This window comes from Nannobrachium achirus (genome assembly GCF_963921795.1).
Source record: "Nannobrachium achirus genome assembly, chromosome: 13".
NCBI lineage: Eukaryota > Metazoa > Chordata > Actinopteri > Myctophiformes > Myctophidae > Nannobrachium > Nannobrachium achirus.
The window spans coordinates 45138497-45162420 of NC_137833.1; the positions used below are offsets into that span (position 1 = coordinate 45138497).

The window sequence follows — 23924 nt, forward strand, 5'->3', positions numbered from 1 at the left end:
GGACGACATAATGACACACTGGGACATTCTTGCTATTGTGGAGAACTTGCCCTCTTCTTTATTGACTCTAACTCTCTCTACCCACTCTCCCTATACGCGAATATGGCATGCTTTATTTGTGGCTTTTACTGTGAACATTGCAACATTCATTTAGCGTTTTCTTCATCCTCCACCTTTTGTGTGTGCTGTAGACCAGTGGTTCTCAACCTTTTTACACCAAGTACCACCTCAGAAAATATCTCTCTCCAAGTACCACCATTATAACTGATGTTAAAATATAGGTTCGTAGGCCTACCCCATCCTATTCAGCTATGCGCTGTGTGCACAGTTAACACAGGAGGCCAATTTATTCCTTGTTTTAGTTGCATTCCAAAGCCAATAATTCGATGAACTGGTCAGCGGACAGATTTAGCTACCACATTTGTGAACTTCTCTTGTAAACTGATGATATACTGATGTGATTGACCCATTCTTCATTCATGCTCATTTCAGCACGGCTGGAGAGCCAATTTCAATCAATTGCTTGTCAGAAGAACTGCCTGTAGTTTAATATACCGGTACATATTTCACTCACTCATTTTTGGGAAACTCCTCTTACCACCAGAGGGGGGGCCAATGTACCAGTATACGTACCACAGGTTGAGAACCACTGCTGTAGACCTTTGGCGGAACACAGAAATGTTTGTTATTTTTTTGTCATTGTGATTTCATTCATTTCAAAGAGGACCTTCACCCCATTTTCACCCCATCTTCATGCAATTGGTCCTCACTAATATGCTCATCCCGGGTCAAATCCGGCGACCTCAAAGCGGTCGCCAATCAGGTATTCCTAATCCTAAACGTAACCTCATAAAACTATGCCTAAACATAACCTAATTTCTAACCTACCTCACTAAAATTATGACTAAAACTAAACGTATTCCTAAACTTAACCCCAGTAGTAAAACTATGACCCTAAGCTTATTCCTAACCTCTATATGCCTACTTATACTCCAACCTTAACCTCTATAAAAAAAAACATATTCAATGCAAGAATAATAGTTTGCTTGGAATCCCCAGTGGTGATGTCATTGGTAGGCAGGTTTCTGTACATGTACTCAAGTAGGCTATGTAGGCCTACTTTCTTTTTTAGGTAGGCCTATTTTCTTTCTTCAGTATTTACAAATTTCAATACTTTTACCCCTTTACATCTCAGAGGAAAATATTGTAGGCCTACTTTTACTCCACTACAATTATATGAAAACTTTAGCTACTAGCCTACTTACTTTATTAGGCCTACAAAACATACATTAACCACTTCAGTCCTATACATTTCAGCCAAACAGCTGATGTGCTATACATTTTGACTTGCCTTGTTATTCTGCATGCAAATAGGTTTAATATTGTTTTACTTTAAGGTTGAATGTGACAGCCAGGCCCAGTTAGCTAACATTTTTAAAAGTCCTTCCTTTAAATCCACTGCTTGTAGCCCTCTAGGCCTAATGATTATATTATAATTGTTTTACATTACAAAACATTGTTCGTTTTCAGAACGATCTCTGTGCTCAGAGATGTCAGGCTACTACGTATTTGACTGTAACTACAAAGAGTAGACATGGACCAATGACACAGAAAATCTATGTTCCAATCGAATAATAGCCTATGTTGACACATATTTGAATGAAAATGTTAAATCACTTTAATTTAACACAAATGTGTCATCTCCTTTGTTTTACACAAGAGAGGTTGTTTTCGGGTTTTACAGATTCTTACCTTGAGACCAGGAAGACACTGATGTAGTGATGTTGGCTCGGTCACGGTCACTGGATGCAGGCAGGGGCGTAACCCATATAGGATGATATTGTAGTTCGTTTTCCACTTCAGGTTACTTGAACTACAGCAGGGTGAAAACATAGCAGGCTATACTCAGGCTGAAGGGCGTGGTCCTCAAGGGGGGGTCCGGGGACCCCCAGGGGTCCTTGAGAGAGTTCCAGGGGGTCCCCATATAAATGATAGTTAGTTAGGGACCAAATGGACCCTTATGTGTCTGTACACTCAGAGTTAAATTAATATTGATTTTACAATTCAATTAAAATGGTTGAAAGTCACTCTCAAGCCGTAAAACTTGAGGGTCCCTGACATATCTGTCCAAATGGGGGTCCGCGGGATAATAAGTGTCAATTTTGGGGTCCTTGACATGAAAACATTTGAACACTTATGGTAGGCCTAGCCCTAGGCAGTGATGTAAGAAACACAGCTGCAGCTAATCAAATTGATAATGGTTGCGAGGTGTGTCAAGTTGGTAATTTGTTTGGTGCAGCTGTGTTCTTACTGACATGTTTTTAATCTGCTGTAGTGTTTTAATGTGAACTGGAAAGCAAACTACAAAAGCTGCATCTGGCCCCAATATCAGTGATGGAAAGTAACTATAAGTAGGCTACATTTACTTACATAAGTACAACTTTGAGGTAGCCTACTTTTACTTTACTGAAGCGTTTCCAATTTTCTGTACTTTTACTTTTTTACATTTCAGAGGCAAATAGCCCATTATACTTTTAATCCATTACAATCATTTGAAAACGTTACTAGTTACTTTGCAAATATACATTATTAGATTATGAATTTGAAAATGGCAGATGACAAGCTCACAGCGCCTCGATTCAAAGCAGGACAATGGGGACTTGTCGCTGGCCATTTGCTTCTAGACAGAACCACCTTGTGGTGGTGAAAAAGAACTGCAGGCTCATGCTGCAAACGGCCAGACCACAGCAACCACAAACGAGGGCAAATTATGAATGAATTACATGTACAGACTTGGTCCTCCAGAATCCTTCGTTTTTTCCAGATAAGAATTCAGAATTTCATTTTTAAAAGACACACAGTTATTCTACTATAATTGCATGCATGCATGCTCTTATTCAGATACAATTACAACCACAAAGCCAGCTTCAGTCTTTTAATTAAAGGTATATTGCAGGGATTCACATTAACAACAGCCTACGTCAAGTGTAAATCTGGCAATGGTGCCTTTAACACATTTTTTTTATCAAATGTAACAGAAAGCTCATACTAAACCTCAACATGTTTTGTTAGAGCCAAAATAAAACTGCATCAATAAATAAGGTGCTTGGAGAGCTATTATTGTGCATGTGGGCATAATATCCGTATGCATGTGTACTGCACTCCTAATGGCACCTGATTTGACAGATAAGCCTTTTTTGTTGTTTTATAAATGTAACAGTGGTGTATTCTTTTCCCCTGCAATAAAAGACCAGCGTGAAATACCAACAGCAGATTAACCTTCCGTCACAGTTGACATTAAGAAAAAGAGAACAAGCCCAAGATATAGCACAATTAAATTAACTTCTTGGTCAATATTGCATAGCTGAGCATTTTGCTTAAAAATAAGCAATTAAACTGTTCATTAAAATGAAATGCATAGAAAGTATAAAAACAACACTATAAAAAAACACACAGTAGTTTAACAATCACATCACAGCATTGGATAAAGTGAGAGAAGAAAAACCTTAAACGAAAATGATCACCACTTGCACAAAGAGGGTATTACCAGTACTTTGTTCTCTTCAGTCTTCAACTCTTCAGTCTGTAATTTGAAATTTGACTAATTAGCTGATCTCAGAACTGCCTTAATGCCTTGTTTACGCTCCACCATACAATGGTGTTGTGCGCTAAAGATTGGCGTCCTAAGTCGCATCCGCAGTTGTGTGCTTGTATTATCCGCATAAGTCAGTCGCACAACTAAGTATAAATTGGGCTTAAGGCTACAGGTACACACTGTACTTATATACACAGATACACTATATAAAAGCAAAGTCAAGCTACATAAAAGGAGCTAAATACAGATGCCGCATTCAATATTATATAGTAATGAGGCATTTAAGGCACTTGAAATGACTGAATACACCGCCAATTCTATGGCAATAGTCTGTCAGTCTATCAGCAGTATGTCTCGCAGGAAATTAAACGGTCCATGTAAACTATGTTCATATAACAAAAGCCACTATAAAGCATTTCAACAAGCAAAACTCAATTAACTTATTATCTATATGACTGCAAAGTCTTTTTACCAGCTCATTAAATTAACTTTTCTATCAATACATTGCATGCATTAAGACTACAGAACTCTGAGCTCATGAGACAATGAATGCTTATAAAGCAAGTGTTCCACCCCTTTATACAGATTTCTTGTATCTCTTCATTTTGTTGAGGAGGATATCAAATCAAATCTGGGGATAAGTTATGCTTAATTTATACCCATACGACTGTGTCGCGTGCCGAATAAAGCCGATCTGCAAGCTCACGAGGCATCACACTGTGATGTGAGCTTGTAGATTGGCCGTTTCCAGCGTGCAACTCCTGTGTGCATTGAGGTATAAATCAGGCTTTACAGTAAAGTGGACATTGACATTATTTCTGCTCAAATATAAAACATCCTCTATGAATCAAATCTCCCATATAAAAGTAATCTCTGTAGGGAATTAAATTAGTATTAATTAATAATTAGTACTGAACTCAAACAGATTGTTGTTTTCTCGCAACAAGTAGATTCTAGTTTCAGAAATGCCTGACTTCTCTAGGAATCTCTAAATCGAGCACCAGTCTACCCAGTGGAAAACACATCTAAGTTTTTGTACAAACTCAGTCACACAGTAAACAAACAACAAACTCTGCTGAAAACAATGTTAAATTCACAGTGTGTGCTCTAGAAAAGAACAGCTAAATGTGTCTTCTTGCTGACCTAATAGTATATCACATTTAAAAACCCTTACGCTAAATGCTAGAAAGAAAATAAAGCAGTCCTTGGATGTTGAAAGGGACATCCTTTAAGACCAGAAGAATCCTATGGAAAATGGAAAGAAAGAAGAAAAATGTAATTAGTTGTTTGAGGTTAGAAATTAGAAGTTAAAATCGTATTGAGAACACAGTCTTTCACTTAACCCTAACCCTGTCTAACTGATGTATCCACTTGGCCGATACGTATCAGTCATTATTTGACTTTTTTCCAACATCAATATCTGCAATTATGTAAGCAATTTGTCCAGATCTCTAACCTTCACAGCGCGTAGGACAAAACCTTAGCCTCGGGTTGCCAGACTATCACACAATATACGCCGGCAGGGGGCAGATTCGTACAACGCGAGGCAAAAAAAACCTCACCAACTATTAAGTCCTGTGTTAGTCTAAACAAAAGCCAGCAATATCCTTTATCTAATAAATATTACGTTAAAATACAGTATATTATCTTTAGACTTGACCTTGTTTGTGTTTGTATTACATCCAGTATTAGTACTAGTAAGACGCCTCAGGGCGACAAGCGACCTCGCCCAGTGATGTGGAGATCAGGGATCTCCATATATGGGCATAAAAGGGATTTGACCGCCTGGCATCACAGGGATCTCCATATCTCCATATATGGGCATAAAAGGGATTTGTTCCCCCTGGCATCACAGGGATCTCTCTAACAAGGCATCAATACTATTGATGACATCAGGGAACTCCATATATGGGCATAAAAGGGATTCTGTTAGTGTGACATCACAGTGAAGCCGGAGCGTGATTTTAGAGCGGCAAACCCATTCTGGTAGAGTGGTTCCCCTGACATCACAGTGACATCAGAGCATGATATCCAAGCGGCAAACCCATAGACCGTAAACCGTAAAAATGTGTACACGTCCACACGGATGGACGCGGACAAGCTGTGACGTTTCTCGTATAGTTGTACATTCTTGTGGAACATGTCCCACCAACATTTCGCTGCTTGTACCTGTAGAAATGAGTGACAAATACGCCCTCTTGAACCTAACTGTCGGGTCGGTTTAATATTGTAAATTCAAATACAGCAACATGTTTAAAGGAGTAGTTCACCCCCAAAATGACTTTTTTTCTATTGATTACGCATGCCATGCAGACTTGAGTTCAATAATATTTTTTGTTTTTTGTCACATTCCTAAGACAATAATTTGATTACAATAAATGTACCCCCATTGATTCCGGATGGGGACCCAAATAGATTCGGGTCCCCATCCGGAATCAATGGGGGTAAATGTAATAAAATAAATGTTTTGTCTTAGGAATGCGACAAATACGAAAAACTATTATTGAACTCAAGTCTCCATGGCGTGAGTAATCAATAAAAAAAATGTTATTTTGGGGGTGAACTACTCCTTTAAGGTGTTGTGAAGATGTCATACTCACTCAGCTGTCAAAGCTGACATTCTCTTTTCCCTGGCTCTCCGGTGAACCATGGGGCCCAGGAAACACATCTCTGACATGTCTTTTGTCCACCGACGTCTGGCTTCCCAGCACTCTCCTCTGGCGTGCACACACACACACACACACACACACAGACAAACGTTGTTAGCTTGCAGATCAGCCATGTTCGCTATTCATCATAGGACACGTTGTTAGCTTGCAGATAACCTATGTTCACTATTCATCACAGGACAAAGTCTATAGGCCTCAGATTTAAACTTTTTGCAAAGGTTTCATGTCATGGACCTCTGGTTTAACTTTGATGGGACCGTGGACCCCCATTTCAAATGATTATGTCCTAGAGACCCTGTTAGGAAACAATAGTTGGGTTTAAATTATATATAATTGTCTAAATGTTATAATTGTGCATGAGAAAACGGCTCATAGTGATTACATTATTGAAAGAATAGTCCATCATACTTTTTTATTGCAATAATGTAACAAATTATGGTGGAATAAAATTGGATAAACTACTCGTTTGAGTGGAAAGCATGTGGTTTGAATATATATATATATATATATATATATATATATATATATATATATAAAGCAAACATTTTAACAAATCAAATCTTTGCTTCTGTGGGGTCCCTGGAACAAAATGTTTTCATGTGTGTGTCGGTGGTCAAATACATATAAATTTTGGGGGTTCTTGACATGAAAATATCTGAGAACCACCGATATAGCAACATTAGTTTATCAGAGAGAGAGAGAAAAAAAAAATTAGACGGCATTTTAGAATGGGGCTATGGTCTTAGTGGGTTCAAATGAGTCGAGTCACCTTCATAATTCCGCCGAAGGAGCGTGCGCGCCGATGGTTCCTGCTGAAGGGCGACTCAGGGTCAGGTACAGGTGTCCCGAAGCCCTGCTTTTCAAACTGCAAAATACAAAGACATGGAGGCAACCCTCAAACACACATTCAAGAAGGTTCATGTGTCTCTCTTATGTGCCGTGAGTGACATCTTGGTGTGACATCCCTGCAGACTGTAACATGAATATATATATAAACCAAATATATATAAAACAAAACGACATAAGAACGTAAAATATAGCTGCAGGCAAAAATAAAGTGGCCAAGCAGGAAAAAGCAAAAGAAAGAAGCAAGGAAAAAAGCAGGAAAAGCAGGGAAAAAGAAATCTAAGAAAAACTATAAGCAGTGCTCTTCTGAGCACAGGTCTCCGCCAGGTCAGGTAGGTTCTTGTGGCCTTCTGGTGGCGCTATAATAGGCCAATGTGAAAAGGGTGCCATGTGTTCTTAAAATCGGACGCTGCATGCATGATTTGAGGCATTTTGGTCCAAAGTTCAGGTATAAAAAGTCTGTGCACATTGCGCGGAAATATATGTACGGGGAATTCGTGATGTCTGATTGGCTGAAGGGTTACATGAGATGATGAGTAAAAACACTTCAATGGGAAAACCCTTTGAGAAAAAGGTTACATGAGATGATGAGTAAAAACGCCAAGAACAATAGTCTGGAACTTGGATTTGCATCTTATGGAGGTGAAAATATCCTCTAAAGTGGCAAATTGTTTAATCAAAACCTGAAACCTCTAAAAATATAAATATATTAAAAGGAACATAATTCAAAACATTCAAACCTCAAAACTAGGGAGAAGCACAAAAAGCAAGAACAGCCTAACTTATTAACCTGCTGTATTGCAGGCTATTATATTGGGTCTGCATGTTTTTACAGTGTGTGCAAGTCTGCACGTGTTGCGAACGTGCATGTTTATGTGTGTGTGCATGTCAATGTGTGTGCATGTGCGTTATGGGGTGCTCCCCCACTTCTAGAAGTAGCACTACACGTTAACAACAACTGATTGTAACGGTTACAATTGTTCTTTTCTGGGTGAATGAAGAAAAGATCGTCAGACGTAACAGATAGCTTGCGTTTACATTATGGTCACATGGGGTGTTCCATGGCCCGTGGGTCAGCAAAATAAGACAACAAAAAACCCTGGCACAGGCGGATGAATTAATGAATACCTGGCAGGCGATGTGTTAACACATTGGATGTCCACGACACGACCACACGTCAAACTCTTTGACGTCTCCCAGTGCCCACGACGCATTTGACGCGTCAGTTATCGTTTTATATTAAAACTGTAGCTTACTGCATGGGCCAGCCGCGGCTGAATAGAAACACTCCAATTCCCGAAACATTTCAGATTTTCTTTTGAAATCATAAAATAACTAGAAGCAGTGCTCTTCCGAGCACAGGTCTCCACCAGGCTGTGCATCCTGGTGGTGCTACTGTATAATAGGCCAATGTAAAAAGGGTGGCATATGTTCTTCACCTTAGATCTTTCATGGCAATCGGACGCTGCATGCATGATTTGAAGCATTGTGTTCCAAAAATGTGTTTTGCTAAAGTCTACCTGCTGGTGGCGCTATAACAGGCCAATGTGAAAAAGGTAGCATTTGTTCCTTGACCTAGTGGGAATATGTGTGGCAAATTTCACGGTAATCGCAAGCTGCGTTGATGATTTGAGGCATTTTGTTCAAAAACTGAGCAATCCTGCAAACTTTGGAAGCCAATATTAGCCAATCAGGATGGAATATGAAATATCAGACGGATCGTACTTGATCACATGACTATAGAGATACTGTGTACCGATTTGCATGATTTTTGGATAAAATCTCAAGGAATAATAGGAAAAATTGTGTTTTACTTAAGTCGGCCTCCTGGTGGCGCTATAAAAGTCTGATGTGAAAAATGCAGGGAAAGGGTTTTTCCTTGGCCTCTAGGGAATGCGCTTACAAAGTTTGAAACTGATCGATGGAGTTATAGGTAAAACCTCAAATCGGCCTGTTATAGCGCCACCATGAGGCTGCTTTCAAAAATTTTAAGTGGCATTTCTTCTTCGACCTAGTGGGAACGTGTGTGCGCGATTTCATGATAATTGCACTTTGCGTTTGGGATTTGAGGCATTTTGTTCCAAACGGCTCAATCCCACAAACTTTGGAAGCCAATCTTAGCCAATCAGGATGGAATATGAAAAATCGGACAGATCCGTGTCGATCACATGACTGTCGAGATACTGCCTACCGATTTGTAGGATTTTTGGACAAAATCTGTAAGAGTAGTGCACAGAAATGTGTCTTGCGAACATCGGCCACTAGGTGGCGCTAGAAAAAGCCCATTTGAAAGATTTAGGGCAGAGGTTCTAGATTGGGATCCAGGGAATGTGTGTGCTCACTTTGGCAGCGACCGGGCCAACGGCGACTGAGATTAGCTGCACACAAACTGCGAGGACACACGGACGGACACACGGACGGACGGACACACGGACGGACGCACGGACGGACGGACGGAGGGGAAAACATACTCTCCCTCAGCCTTCGGCTGGTGGAGACAATAAAGGTTGGTTTGAAAGGAAATAAAGAAAATGGAGTTATTCACTTGTGCATGGAAACGTGTCGACCCCAGTGCTGCTCTATGCTCTTCAGTTAATGACCTCACCCGTGCGAGCGTGACCCACCTGTCTGATGAGTTTCTTCTTCTTGGCAGACTCGGGCATGCTGCTGACCTGCTGGTACAGCTCCCTGAGGGCGGCGGCAGTGTGGTTCTGAGCCACAGCGCCTCCCGCTGACCCGACGGAGGTGGAGGAGGAGGCGGCGGCGCTCTCCGGCACCACGTCCTCAACAGACTGTGACCTGCCTCCGGTCCCAGTACACAGTGCCAGGTCGTCCTAGGAGGGCGACACCATGAGGAATACGTCACAAATAATTCATGGGTTGCATTTGTAGTCCTACACCAGCCATTTTGAGGACCAACACAGGTGTTTTGATTAACGTAGAACATTGGTTCTATGCCAATCAGACAAATTGAACACCTGTGTTGGTCCTCAATATGGCCGGCTTAGGACTACAAATGCAACCCATGAATAAAGGAGAGAAAGAAATCAAGTCCACTGTAAGAATCAAACCAGTTGAACATAATATCGCAGCTGTCAGGTGGAAACAAACTGTGCATGTCCAAATCAGTTACTTTCCAGGAAATGGAGGGAAAGAAACTGTTTTACACGTGTGGTTATTTAGTCATACTTTCGAAATGTTCAAGTGGGCCCCGATCCAGAATAAGGTTGAGAACCAAAGGTTCTGAGTGAAAGTGTTAGACTATCATGTTCAGTCATATCTGACAAAATTGCCCAGGGTGGTTTATTTCTGGAACGTGGTTCTTATATGATGTGATCTATGGTGTGATTTCCAATTCAAATTATCCTCTTTCAGATAGAGGGTCATTGCTTATCTTTTTGGTTGGTATAACACAGCTTGACCGTATCATATGTCATTGTGTCATTATCATATCAAATGAAACCACTTAGTAACACGCATAGTAACCTACACACAGTCACGCTAAGGAGACGGTGTGACCAACACTCAAAAACACGAGAGAGACACTAGGAGAAGCGAGAAAGAGAGAGCAAGGTAGGGGAGAGAGACTGACCTGTGACTGTTTGTTTCTGGACCCGGTGAAGACTAATTGGGAGTATTCTTTAATATAGACGGGTGCCTTTGAAAGAACAGAACAATCAAAAAAATATATCACTTTTAAAGGCTGAGCCATCTACACCCTACATCAGGCACAGGGGCCAACATTGGCACAAGGGAGGGTTATTACTGGCACAAACACTGACATGACACAGTTACAGAGAATTGTGAAGAGAGCTGCCAAAATCATTGGCACAGAATTACCACAGCTACACACAATCTATAACACACGCTGTAAGAAAAAGACAGAGAACATCTTAAAGGACAGCAGTCATCCCGCCCATTCCCTGTTCTATCTCCTCCCATCCAAAAAACGTTACCAGAGCATCTCATCGCACACCACCCGTCTCAGTAATAGTTTTTATGCTCAAGCAATCAGGTTGCTTAACGAAGAGATGAAAGCGAGACCTAGGTAGTCATGTGCACTGTACGCAGTTTTTAAACTGTACACTGTTACACAGTATGGTTTTTGTTGTTTTTGGGTTGTCTTGGGTGACTTGTTGTTGTGGGTTGATGTTTTTGTGTGTAATAAGGCTGAGAGTGCTCCTGGCACAAGCATTTCATTGTATGTCTGTACCTGTATGGATATGCATGTGACTAATAAACCTGAACCATTGAGTGTGAGAGAGTTTTTTTCTTTTAAAATAAATGTTTCAGTTTCCTCACATCTATATACAAATGACATCATGCAAATAATTCAAACTCCTAACTATAACTGGGGAGGTAGTCTGGGAGGCCTATGGACAATCTTAATCAGTTGGAAATTACATTTTGAGGTAGTGTCAAAATTATACTGACTATCTGACTATCAAAAAGGTTGTCGACCCCTGCCCTACATAAATAGAACAGATCTTTGTAATATGCATGTTATTGTTGCAATATGCATGTTATTGTTATGTTTACTTCCATCGTTCTTTTTTTCAAATGTCAATTAATTTAAACCATGCATTGTCATCTTTGTATGAAAGTAAGCCAAGGGAATATAACAAAGTATCTCTCTAACCCAGTGAATATTTAAAGAAAAAACTGCAAATGTCACCAATAAAACCGAGTGGGATATTAGATTCAATGTATAGTTAATCCGTCCAAAGTGCTGGGAATAAAAATTGTGATTGTGGCAGAGCAGTGAATAGGAGAGCAGAGCAATCACCCTGAAGAGTTTCTGGGAGTGTTTGATGAGGAAGGCTACGCCGTTATTCAGTCTCTGGATGTTTCCATGCAGGCTGCTGGCGGTCACCTGAAATGCAAGCACATGGATTAAAGCAAAAATTCAATCTCATGACTGAACAGTTTGCCAGGCAAAGTCCTAATCCTCTGTGTTACTCCAGGCTAAACTGTGAAATTGGAAGTGATGAAACAAAAACAAAAACTTGAGTTGTCTGGAACAATATAAAATTGAAGCCGAGTGACAATCTTTGTGCGGTTCCTCGTTTAGAATTCATATCCCAACCTGAAAATGTACTTTGTTTAATAAAGAGCTGTAGAGACAGGGAGACAGCTGTTACTGAACAAACTATTACACAAAACGCATCACTTGCACCCCTTTAAGTACGTATTCTAGCAGACAAGAGCTATAGCCTAAAACAGTGGTTCTCAACCTGTGGGTCAGGACCCCCAGGGGGGGTCACCAAATTATTTTGGTGGGTCCCCAGATGTTTAGCTTAATGTTTACAATGTTTAGATTACATATCACTCAACCGTTTTCTCACTCAAAAGTAAACATACAGTATAATAGGTGTATACAGGGTATCTACACATTTCTAAAGTGACAATTTAAGTAGCCTTGCGTTGCCAGACACGGTCAGTGTGATAGAGCATTTAAGGACTTTTAAGACCTTTTTAGTACCTCTGGTTAAACTGTCAAATAGAGGCAGAAATTGTGAAAATAGCAGATCTACATGCTCACAACGCCTCGCAACTGAGCATGTAGATCTGCCATTTTCACAATTGAACCGATCGAGTCAACCTAAATGTAATGCCAACGTCAGGGTGGGGGGGGGGGGGGGGGAGGGTCACGGCCTGAAAAGGATGAGAACCACTGGCCGAAAAAAAAAAAAAAAAAAAACGACGACCGTCCTCGGGAGGGACCTACGTTTTTGGGCCAGATGATGTGCGGGGCGAACATGGTGGCGAGGTTGATGGCGTTCATCTTGTTGACGTGCTGGTTGCGGGCGGTGTGGTAGAGCAGGTCCAGGAGGAGCTTCAGGAGGCTGCGGTTGGCGGCCGGCAGGAGCATGAAGAGCAGCTGGAAGGCTTCGATGCGACGCTCCTTGTCGGGGACGTCCGTCTTGTTGCCCTCGTCATCGAACCGAGTCAGCTCTGAACACACACACAGCAAGGGGTCAAAGTTAGGCTTTAACAACTTAAACCCCAGTGGAGCTGTCCTCCAAAAATATCGTTAACACTCTTTGAAACTAGCCATTGTAAATGTGAAATTAATCTATATGTCCTATTGCTTTTGTTGGACTGCAACAACTTTAAACTTCCCTATGCAGAAGGGGTGGACTTCGTCAAGATGACCAGCTACATTGAGGTGTTACGATATGCAGCAGAGAGTGAGTGTATGCATGCATGTGCAAATACAGTACCCCCGATCTTCAGATGGGCCTGGTAATGTCTGTGAGTGAGAAGGGGCTCAGGCATTTCTCCCAGGTAAGCTTTGAGCAATGTGGCCGCGTCGTTGGGGTGGAAGTCGCCCGTCTCCAGATCGATCTCCTCCCCGGTGTTTAGCATCTCCCTCAGGGCCGCCTGCCTCAAGCTGTGGCCGGGCACACGGAACAACCCCTCCACATGGAGGTCTGACAGGGTGAGAGGGAGGAGGAGAGCGAGACACAGAGAGGAAGATGTTTAGAGCCAGGACATGGACAGAGTAGAGGTGATACAGCTGTGTTTCACGTACGTTTTAACAGTGCCGGAGATCTATTCACAGACACACAGACGGACACAAGGACGGACACACAGACAAAAAAGTCACAGCCGAGCCTTTTGGCCTGGTGGAGACAATTAACCACTTACGCCCCAAGTAATAGTGAAAATAGCTGCTCTAGAAGCTGTGAGCTTGTATATCTGCCTTTTACACTATTTATGTTTTTCTTTTATTTCATGGAATATTTGTTTGAACTCCATTTTAATTTCTGAAGTTATTTTGAATTTTTCCCCCCTGAAAATCTTTTGAAGTTTTACAAAATGTAGGAAACTTTATCACTCATCTACAAATACCATTGTTCGGGAAGCACTGTTGCTCGACAAAAAATGACGCTAAAGTGTTATTTATACTTTGTCGTACGACAGATCTGGTGGCGACACCTTGTGAGCTTGCAGATCAGTTTCTGGCAAGGCACACCATCATACGGCCGAGTATAAAACAGGCTTTAAGAAGGGAGAGAGCGAGAACAAAGTGCTTTCAGATAAATTATTGACTCAAGCGTTGACTACCCGACTCCACTTTCAGCATGTGACATCATTCCTCTCCGTTTATAGAGCATGAGCTCATGCTCACTCGCGCCATCTCTCACCCTGTCATCCAAGTTCTTCATCCAATTCATTACAATAAGCCAAGTATATACAGTAGCTTCACAATAATTTTAACCACTTTATCCATTTATAGGTTGGCTATTCAAAAACAGATGATCTACAAGCTCACAGTGCATCACTTTGTGCCATGCTGCGAGGTTGTATATCTGCCATTTATTTATTTTTAGGGAAAAATATTCACAGGGCAAATATGACATACTATAACTTGATCCTAAATAGCTGATCTACAAGATCACAACGAGGTGCCTTGCAACGCGTTGTGAGCTTGTAACTTGTGGCCATTTTGGGAAATTATTATTTTAATGTATTCTTCTCTAAATGAACAAACTAGGGAAGCCAAGAGCGTTCACAATGTGGTGGAAATAACAATAATGAAAAAGTTATTGCATTTAGCTCTAATAATAGCGATCAGGCGATTATGTAACAATTGTGACAGGCCTAGCAGTGACACAAGTAGTACTTACTTTTACTCAGGTATTCAATGAGCTGATATATCTGTGCAATTCCTTCTTCGGTTAGCGGTGCACCAAAAACCACTCCTTTATCTGAAAGGCATCAAGTGGCACCTTGTAATTACAGACGGTAGCAGACAAGACAATTACACAATTCCTAATATTTTCACCTCGTCTCACCTACTTAATTTCCCACGCTTGTTCTACACAGGCTGCTGTGATGCTTTGGCACAAGCAGATCAGAAATAGACACATGGGAAATTCACATGCATGAACATTGATGACTAAATTGTTTTCCATTAAATTGAGTAACACTATAACAATAATTACTATCTGAATATAGAGCTCTTTATATGAAAATCATATAGCCATCTTCCAAGGCTGGCTATAATTAGATAATATTTTAATAATAAAATCTAACGAAGAATTAGTCGACAATGTAACATGAATAATACAGGTAGAATAAATTGTTAATATCTGGGGAGAAAGGTATTATGCAATTATAAAATAATTATGGTTAATAATGGTTGTTTTGTAGATCATGCTTTCCTGCTAAAACATGATGCTTTGGAAAGCTGTCACTTTACAAACTAATGTATTTTCAACTGGACAACAGTGTCAATGAAAACGTGTTGCAGAGAGATCTTGCATTGCAGACTGAGTGACACACTAACTGTGAGAGTGTATCCTAAGAGTAGGTAAGTGTGGTTCGGAGTGGCTTATTGTTGGGATCACCCAAGATTAAGGGTGTCTATCCCCTATCAATGCACCAGCCCTCTGCTCAGGTGGAGCCCAACACCTACGATCAGCTACCAGTACTTAAAGGGAAAACCACCCATTTTCAATATTGAACCATGTCATTAATATACCTTGGAGGAGTTGTGTGGAAATAAAAAAAGAATCCCCCCCACACTTCTGTGTTGCCTAGAACAGGAGGATTGATTTGGGAGTTTGTATTGTAAATCACACCGTGATGACATCACACCTGTGAGCCAACCCAGAACCTTGTGGCCCAAAGGCAAGTGGGTTACTGAGCTACCCAGACATAAAATGTAAGGTCACATGTGTACAAACAACACTAATGAGTTCCTCTAGTGGAATGTGCAATGTGCATGGAGCCCCTGATGCGGCCGTTGACTTCTACCAGAGCAGTGGTTCTCAACCTTTTCAGGCAGCGACCCCCAGAATAATCATATTTCAACTGGGAACCCCCCACCCTGACCAGCACCTGGGAATGTAGGAGTTGGCATTACATTAGTTTGACTCCATCTGTTCCATTGTTCTCTGTACTGTATATACTCAAGTGATCTACAAGCTCAGTGCGCTGCAAGCTCGTACATTTGCTATTTTTGAACATTTGTGAAAGATCTTGTAAGTGTTGAGTACTACTGATTTAGAAGGCCTTGTTGAATCAGGCTCAGGTCTTATTGGGCCCGATTCACCAACCTACTTACGAATGTTCTTACGAAGAAATTTCTTCTTAGACCCTTTTAAGAAGTTTTTTACGAAGATTTGGCATACACCAATGTTTTCTTAGCTGTGATTTGTTCTTATGTTAAGAAGAAATCTACGCATACTGTAGAGCACTCTTAGGGCAGCCTTTTAGTTCTTAAGTGTGACATGTTGTGCAAAAATAATTTATATTTTTAGAATTGTTTCTTCAATTCTACAGTTGTATAATAATATGATTTAAATCACCAAAACATTTGTATCATGTCTTTAGAGCAGTGGTTCTCAAAGTGTGGTTTGGGGACCCCCAGGGGTCCTTTAGGAAGTTCCAGGGGGTCAACTGTAAAACGAGGAAGAGTTTTACCATTTTAACCCAGTTTTAAACTTTGTTTGAAAATAGCCGATCTACAAGCTCACAAGGCATTACCATTACAGCCCATTTTGAGCTTGTAGATCGGATATTTTTTAAACAATGATAAATCTTGAAAAATCTTCTCAGGCAGAAAATATTTTCAGGTGGGGGTCTGCAGAATGTGGTGGTCCTTGACATAAAAATGTTTAGAACCACTGCTTTAGACTAGTTTTCAACAAGTCTGAAAATGCCCCCCCCCCCCCCCATATCCCAACAGCTGCCCATTTTCCTGTCCCCTTCCTACCTGAAAGCCCCCCTTGCACCATATCCCAACCACACCCCTACCCTACTTCACCCCATTACATACCAAGCAGCTGCTAACTTAAAGCCTCTCTATACCCACCCACCAGCTTTCAGTAATACAATGTTTTATATCCACTAATAATGCGATTTCCAAACATGAAATATGGATAACATTCTAATTTCAGCAAATTTACCTTGATGTCTATAGTGAAATAATAAAATATATTCATTCATTAAATACAAATAATTAGCTGTTCACTTCAGAAGTACCTCCACAGAAGTATTGATATACAGTATATCTTTTTAATGTTTGGAGTCTAGTGTTCCACCATCTTTACACTTTAGGGATTCTTGACTTCATTCTCTCAACTTTATGTGACTGATTTCTTGTGATTTCTGTGTACAGCAATCAAACACAGGTGTGACTGCAGAGAGTGTCATGAAGTCGTGCCTTATATGGGAATTTGTGGGTGGCTCCCTATGGTAATAGGGATGCAAATTGGGATATGTGGGGCGTCTACCTATGATAATTAGTATTAGCTGGCACACCCCTTCAAGTTACGAGGATTGGCATTCATCATGATAAGAAAATAGTTAAGAACAATTTTGCCTTCCTAAGAACGTTTCATGAATCGGACTCAACTTCACTTAGGAATTCACTTAGGAAGAAATTTAAGAACAGGTTAAGAAGAAAGTTAAGAACTTATTGGTGAATGAGGCCCATTGTTCCTGCTGTTCTACATACTGCCAACCAGGTGAAATCACAGACTGAGGCATCCGAGACTATTAAGCTCTGAGAGCTTGTAGGCCATTTTTTCTGAGCTACATGATTCCATAGAAGACATGATGGCTTCTATGAAATCAAAATGACTGAAATCAGCCGTGGTGATTGAGAACTTTGATCCGTGAGTGTGGTTAGTTAGCCAAACCTTTCCGTTTGAGGAAGTTGAAGGAGCGTAGGAAGCCAGTGTGGGAGGGCAGCCTGGGAGCAGCTTCCCCTGTGAGCTGAGCAAACTCTTCCCCTGGGAGGTCGATGAGCCGCGTGATGTTACTGAGCACCAGGTCAGTGAAGGCCTGCGGACAGGGTTGTCACCGTCATCAAATTGTACAACAGGGGTTTTCAACAGGGGGTCCGGGACCCCTAGGGGGTCCTCAGAGTTACTACAGGGGGTTCTCCAAATCTCTGTGTGATAGAAACTTTTTTTCTTCTTTTTATATTAACCACTTGAACCCTAGTGTCTTTATTCTGAGAACATTAGCCAGAAATAGCAGCTCTACAAGCTCACAAGGCGTTGTGAGCTTGTAGATCGGCTATTTTCGTCAAAGCGCTTTGGTGTAGAGGGGGAAAAGAGCAGACAGTGAAAGGTCAAGTTTATTAAGTATTGACAGTTCGAGTGGTTAAATATCTGAAAACACAAATTGACATGAATCCAAAATACACTGATGATCGATCGTGCTGTCAAACAATTAAACCATGTGGAATCTATGAAAAGGTTGTGGGGGTCCCTGCTTTATCTCTCTCAGCTAAGCGGTCCTTGGCCTGAAAATGTTGAAGATCCATGTTGTACAAATAATTACTATTGACAAGTTTATTGTGGGTTTCAAAATTACATTTGTTTTTGTCTTTTAGGCTTTGTAAACAAAAGAAAATCCAATCAAAATGTACAATGTAATATGGCTAAAACAGACCATATTTAATAAATGTATGCTTGGAATTTTGTATTTTTGAAAATGTAGGAACAATTTCTCAACAGATACTATTAAAAAGATATTATGACGAGTATGCAAAAAATAGTTGTGATTATCTCTAATAATTGCAACAGGCCGGTGTACCTGGCAGGGTTCCCACCCATTTTTACCAATTAATTTCCAAAACTTTTCCAGAATATTTAACCCAATTTCCTGGACTATATAACAATAATTCAGCTCATTAACAAGTCGCTTACTCCAATGCGCAATGCCCAAAGACAGGTAGTGTATGCCAGTAGTTCTCAACCTCAGGTCGTGACCCCCAAAATAATCATATTTGAACTGGGGACGCTGACGAGCACTACGAGTTGAGGAATTTTGTATAACACAGTTCTATTATGAAAATAGCAGATCTACATTGCTCACAACACCTAGATAGGTGCATAGATGCATTTGTAGATGCATGTAGATCTGCCTCTAATATTTGACAATTTGGCCAATGTTTAATTTGTCATTTCAGAGGTATTAACAAAATCAATAACCAAAGACAATGCATAGCTATTTTTTCCAGGACCTTCCAGGACCCTTGATCAATTCCAAAACGTTTCCAGTACTGGAAAAATATTTTTCTAATTTCAAAATATTTCCAGGAATTTCATGACTGTGGGAACCCTGACCTGGGGATGATCGTGTCTCAAGCGCTCCACAAAGAACTCTGGGTTGAAGATCACGGGCTTCTTGGGGGATCCTACAGGCTTGTGGCTGACGATGCACACTGTGCTGCTGTTAACATAGACAGTAGAATGATTGGGTAGAAAAGAGAAGGGTGGAGACAAGAAAGAGAGCAATGGAGAGAAGTGGGATGAGTAGGGCTGTCACGATTATGACATTTTACATGACAATTAACTGTCACTCAAATAATTGCGATTAACGGTTTAATTGTGTTTTTGTCGTTGACAATTACATTTCTGTTTGCCTTTCAGGCTTTGAAGTTGCACATGGCAGATATGACACATAACCTAAATATACAAAGAAATTAAGGATATATTTCACAACTTAACACTTTAAAAAGAACATTGATAGCAGAAATAGCCGATCTACAGGCTCACAACGCTTCGCGACGCATTGTGAGCTTGTAGATCTGCTATTTCCACTATTTTTTTTAAATGTTTGAACATGTATAAACATCTTTCAACATGTAAACAATTATCACAAAATAATTGCGATTATGTCAAATAATTGCGATTATGTCAAATAATTGCGATTATGTCAAATAATTGTGACAGCCCTAGGGATGAGTGAGAGCTGGTCACTTTCAAGGCATTTAGCAGATGCTCTCATCCAGACAAATAATGACTATATCGTTGCTGTCGGGCAGAAACCTCATATCACCATATTCTAACTCTTTATTGTAAATCAATGCCCTACAGAAGTCATTGATGTGTCCATACACAGCAGGGTTTCCTGCAGCACTTTACAGGCCAGGCGCCCCGCCTGGCCAGAAAACCCCCCCGCCCCCCCAAGGGTATAAAAAAAAAAAAATCTTTTTTTTTTTTTTTTTTTTTTCAAAAAAACTTTTTGGACCTCCAACAATGTACTAGGCATGATCGCGATCGCGAAATTGCATGTTTAACCCCCATACCAACCCTATCTTTCAAACATGGCAGCCATGTTTGTTTACATTTGAAGAAAACATAAGGGCTGGTATCTCCTGAATGCCTGAACGGATTTCCAAGCGAATTTTTTTGTTTGAAAGCTGTGAAAAGCGTGTACATGCATAGTGCATCATCTGTGCACGAATTCGTACACCAGCGTGCACACTATTTTTTTAACCCTTTGGTGGCGAACCGGCAATATAAGTTATTCAATGTTGAATAAATGTGGATGATAGCATGTAGTTGTGTTTTCCGTCATCATGGGCACATTCATGTGTTTTTTTATAGGGCAAAAATAAGAATTAATATTAAAAATTAAGTGAATTAATTACTCGAATTAATTAATTAATTATCAAAAATTTTCGGCGCACCCGCTTCGCCCGTGCGCCATGAGATCCCCCCCTGGTCAAGACTTTTTCCTGCAGGAAACCCTGCACAGACAAATGTTTGTGTTTTTTTCAAGGACAAGCATAACACCAAATACAGCGTCACACAAAAGCATCAAAAGTAGCAGATCTACAAGCTTCAAATATAGCTTGTACATCTGATACTTTTACATTTGAGTCCTGAAAGGTAACAGTCGAGGACATATCACATGAGGTTTGTTTTTTTCCCTGACAGAGACAATTTAGGCATTTAGGCACTTAATCCAGAGCTACATACCGTAAGCAAGGTATGATGATTATAAAATAAATAGAAAGTCATCTGGGACTGGGACCATAGGATCACATTAAAGTGCTACAAATGACCTGGATACCAGGTGAAAAATCAAACCTACCAATATTGTCATAGGTTCTCAAACATGTCAAACTCAAGTCATGTAATTTGTTTATTTTTGATTAAATGTAGTACAAAATTCTACACTGTAGGTGGCGAGATAACAGTAGAGATAGCTCTGGTCCATAGCGTTAGTGGAGAGAGAACTCAGTATGGACCAGAGCTATGGAGAGTGGTAACATTATCTTTATACATGATTCTCTCATTGGGATAACTTCTAACCACCCCTAGGTACCCCAGACCCACTACCACTTGTCTTGTGGCTTATTAAGCAACATGCCATTTAAATATATTTTTTTGCATTTGTGGTCAAGCAAACCGTATAATATCACATTCACATAACATAATATACATAAGTTGTACGGCATAGAGTTATAGTGTTCTCAACCAGTGGTCCGGGGACGTTGGACCAGCAGTGGTCCTTGAGGGCGTTCCAGGTGGTCCCAAGCTAAATGATGCAGAGTTGGTAACCAAATTGACCCTTATAAATCTTTAACTTGTGAGAGTATAAAATCTTACACACTCAAGAGTTAAATATATGTTATGCATTACTTAATTTACAATTAGAGAATGCAGAAGAATTGTTAATTTGATCAACGTTTGCCTGTTATCTCTCTATGGAATGTCACCAACAGGACAACGTCTTTACTCAACGATGACAGAATATTTTACGTTTTGAAAAGCTTTTTTGAGGTGTTGATCTTTTTAGTTGACCTTGTACCACTGTACCAGTGAAATGTCATGTCATGAACTGTACCTTTTCCTATGAAAACTTCTAAAAGTTTTCAATCAATCAATCAAACCAGGGATAAAATTGTGTTAGCTCTTCAGCAGTGGTGGAAATAGAACTCAGATATTTTACTTGCGTAAAAGTATCAATAATGCAAGTATAAAAATACTCTGTTACAAGTACAAGTCCGGAATTCAAAATGTACTTGAGTAAAAGTATGAAATTGTCGGCATCAAACTTTACTTAAAAGTACCAAAAGCAACAGTACAAAATGCTTGAAAATAGCAGATCTACAATATCACAATGCTTCGCATCACGACACGTTTTGAGCTTGTATATCTGCTATTTTCAAATAGCTAAGGTATAAAATAGGGCGAAAGTGGTTTATGTATGCTTTATAACATTGTAATACATCAAATGGTTTATGTATGCTTTATAACATTGTAATTTACATCAAAGTAACTAGTAACTAAAGTTTTCAAATGAATGTTGTGGAGTAAAAGTAAAATATTTGGATCAGAGATCGAGATGTAGTGGAGTAGAAGTAAAAGCACCACTGCTCTTCAGGATAACTAACGATAGCTGCAATGGTAGCCCCTCTCGAGACCCAATAACACCTGTTTACCTTTTTTGTATTGGTGAAGATACCGTCTTCTTCCTCAAAAAAGGTAGGTAAGAGGGGCTAGCAGCTAGCTGTAATGGCTAAAACAGCTGTTACGTTACGTCAGGTAGTTTTTCTCTCTCGTGCATGCTCATGTGGTTTCATTTCATTAGCCGGTAAATTATAAGACACGTTCTAAACCTAAACAATGAACGTTAATGGTCTCCTGTACCTTTGATTTTGTATTGTTTTCTTGTCTTTGTGCTGCTGGATGTTTTGAGCCGCCATGTTCTTTTTGAATGTTCCGCTGTTTTTCTCGTTAGTCCCGCCCCTAGGACAGGATTGGCTCACACCTTCTTATCTTTTTTTTGGGAGGTTTGTTTTATGGCCGTTGGTTGGTTGTTCAAAGGCTCTGGGCAACGGCATATCCGTTGTTGATGCATTACCGCCATCTGCTGGATAGTGATAGTCATGACAGAGCAACTGTAAGCTTCCACCATAATGAAAAGACAATGAAATTAATAAAAATACACAATTAATTAAATAAATAAATGATTATTTATTTGATATGAAAAAGGCTGAAAACCACTGCTGTTACAGACAGAACATACACAAATGTGCCCCCAGTTAAAAGTTCTTATACATAATACCACTCATTATACATTTACTTTTTTATGAGAGAAATTTCTGCTCCAAAGGCTGCTCCATAGAGAAGTGATACTAATAATGATGAAACATTTTATTTATATTGCACTTTACATTTGAAACAAATCGCACAGTACCACAGTACAGTTAATTGTATGCTATCACATACAAATCAAATGTCTTCACATTTCTGAGACGCACTTCAGAAGACTCACAGACACGACACAGAAATGGTCGGGCAAGACTGCAACATTCACAAGGCAGAGCAAGGAGATCAAACAGAGGCAGAGATCAGGTGGAGAATCATAGTCCTGGGAATCAGGCACAGGTCAGATTAACCAGGTGATCATCATTCAGATAAAGTTAAGTACCAGCATGGATCGATGACTGCAGGGGAGATCGGGAAGGATTAATCACAGCACAATCATTTTTTCTATGCTGTGAGGATCTTCAGTCTATCTCATTTCTGTGAGCAAACTAAGGCTTGACACACCTGTCATTATGAAAATGCATATAGTAAATGTATGTGGTCCTTCACCTGTGATTTTATACAAACTGCATCTCATAGTAAATGTACATGTGGTCCTTCACCTATGCTTCTATACAAACTTCTTCTCATAGTAAATGTATGTGGTGTTTCTCATGTCACAGTAAAACAGAAAACAAAGAAGATGATAACTACAAAGAGGAAAAAGGGAACGAATAAAACTGGTTTTGTGCATGGCTTTCAATCGTAGCCTTTCAGAGAGAGACGGGCGGAGGAGGAGGGAGGGGTGGCGGGCGGCGATCAAAAGCACTTCAAAGCACCTGGAGGTCGACCTCATCTTGAAAGCGTCTTTCATTGCTGTCGCCATCCTCCTCGGCAGCTCTGTTGGAAGCTGCAGCCGCCCCTGACCTTTCAGCAGCAGCACACTCAAAGTGGTATAAGGGATGACAACGGTGATAACAGACCCCTATTAAGTGATGATAATGTAGGCATCAGGTGCAGCCT

The 23924-nt window shown here is 40.3% G+C and overlaps 1 protein-coding gene across 1 annotated transcript; it reads right to left on the bottom strand.

Annotated features, from left to right (window-relative positions):
* Nucleotides 1-7015: 7015 nt before the first annotated feature.
* Nucleotides 7016-22587, bottom strand: LOC308297356 (rho GTPase-activating protein 19-like; the record flags this gene model as incomplete). The annotated part of the gene is made up of 10 exons (XM_080740768.1): nucleotides 22521-22587; nucleotides 19203-19308; nucleotides 17766-17910; nucleotides 14745-14825; nucleotides 13335-13544; nucleotides 12839-13065; nucleotides 11897-11983; nucleotides 10703-10768; nucleotides 9735-9944; nucleotides 7016-7129 (listed from the first exon to the last, which is right to left on the bottom strand). The coding sequence occupies exons 1-10, from the start codon at nucleotides 22574-22576 to the stop codon at nucleotides 7016-7018; spliced, it is 1302 nt and encodes a 433-aa protein (XP_080596894.1). The 5' UTR covers nucleotides 22577-22587.
* Between the last annotated feature and the right edge of the window lie 1337 nt (nucleotides 22588-23924).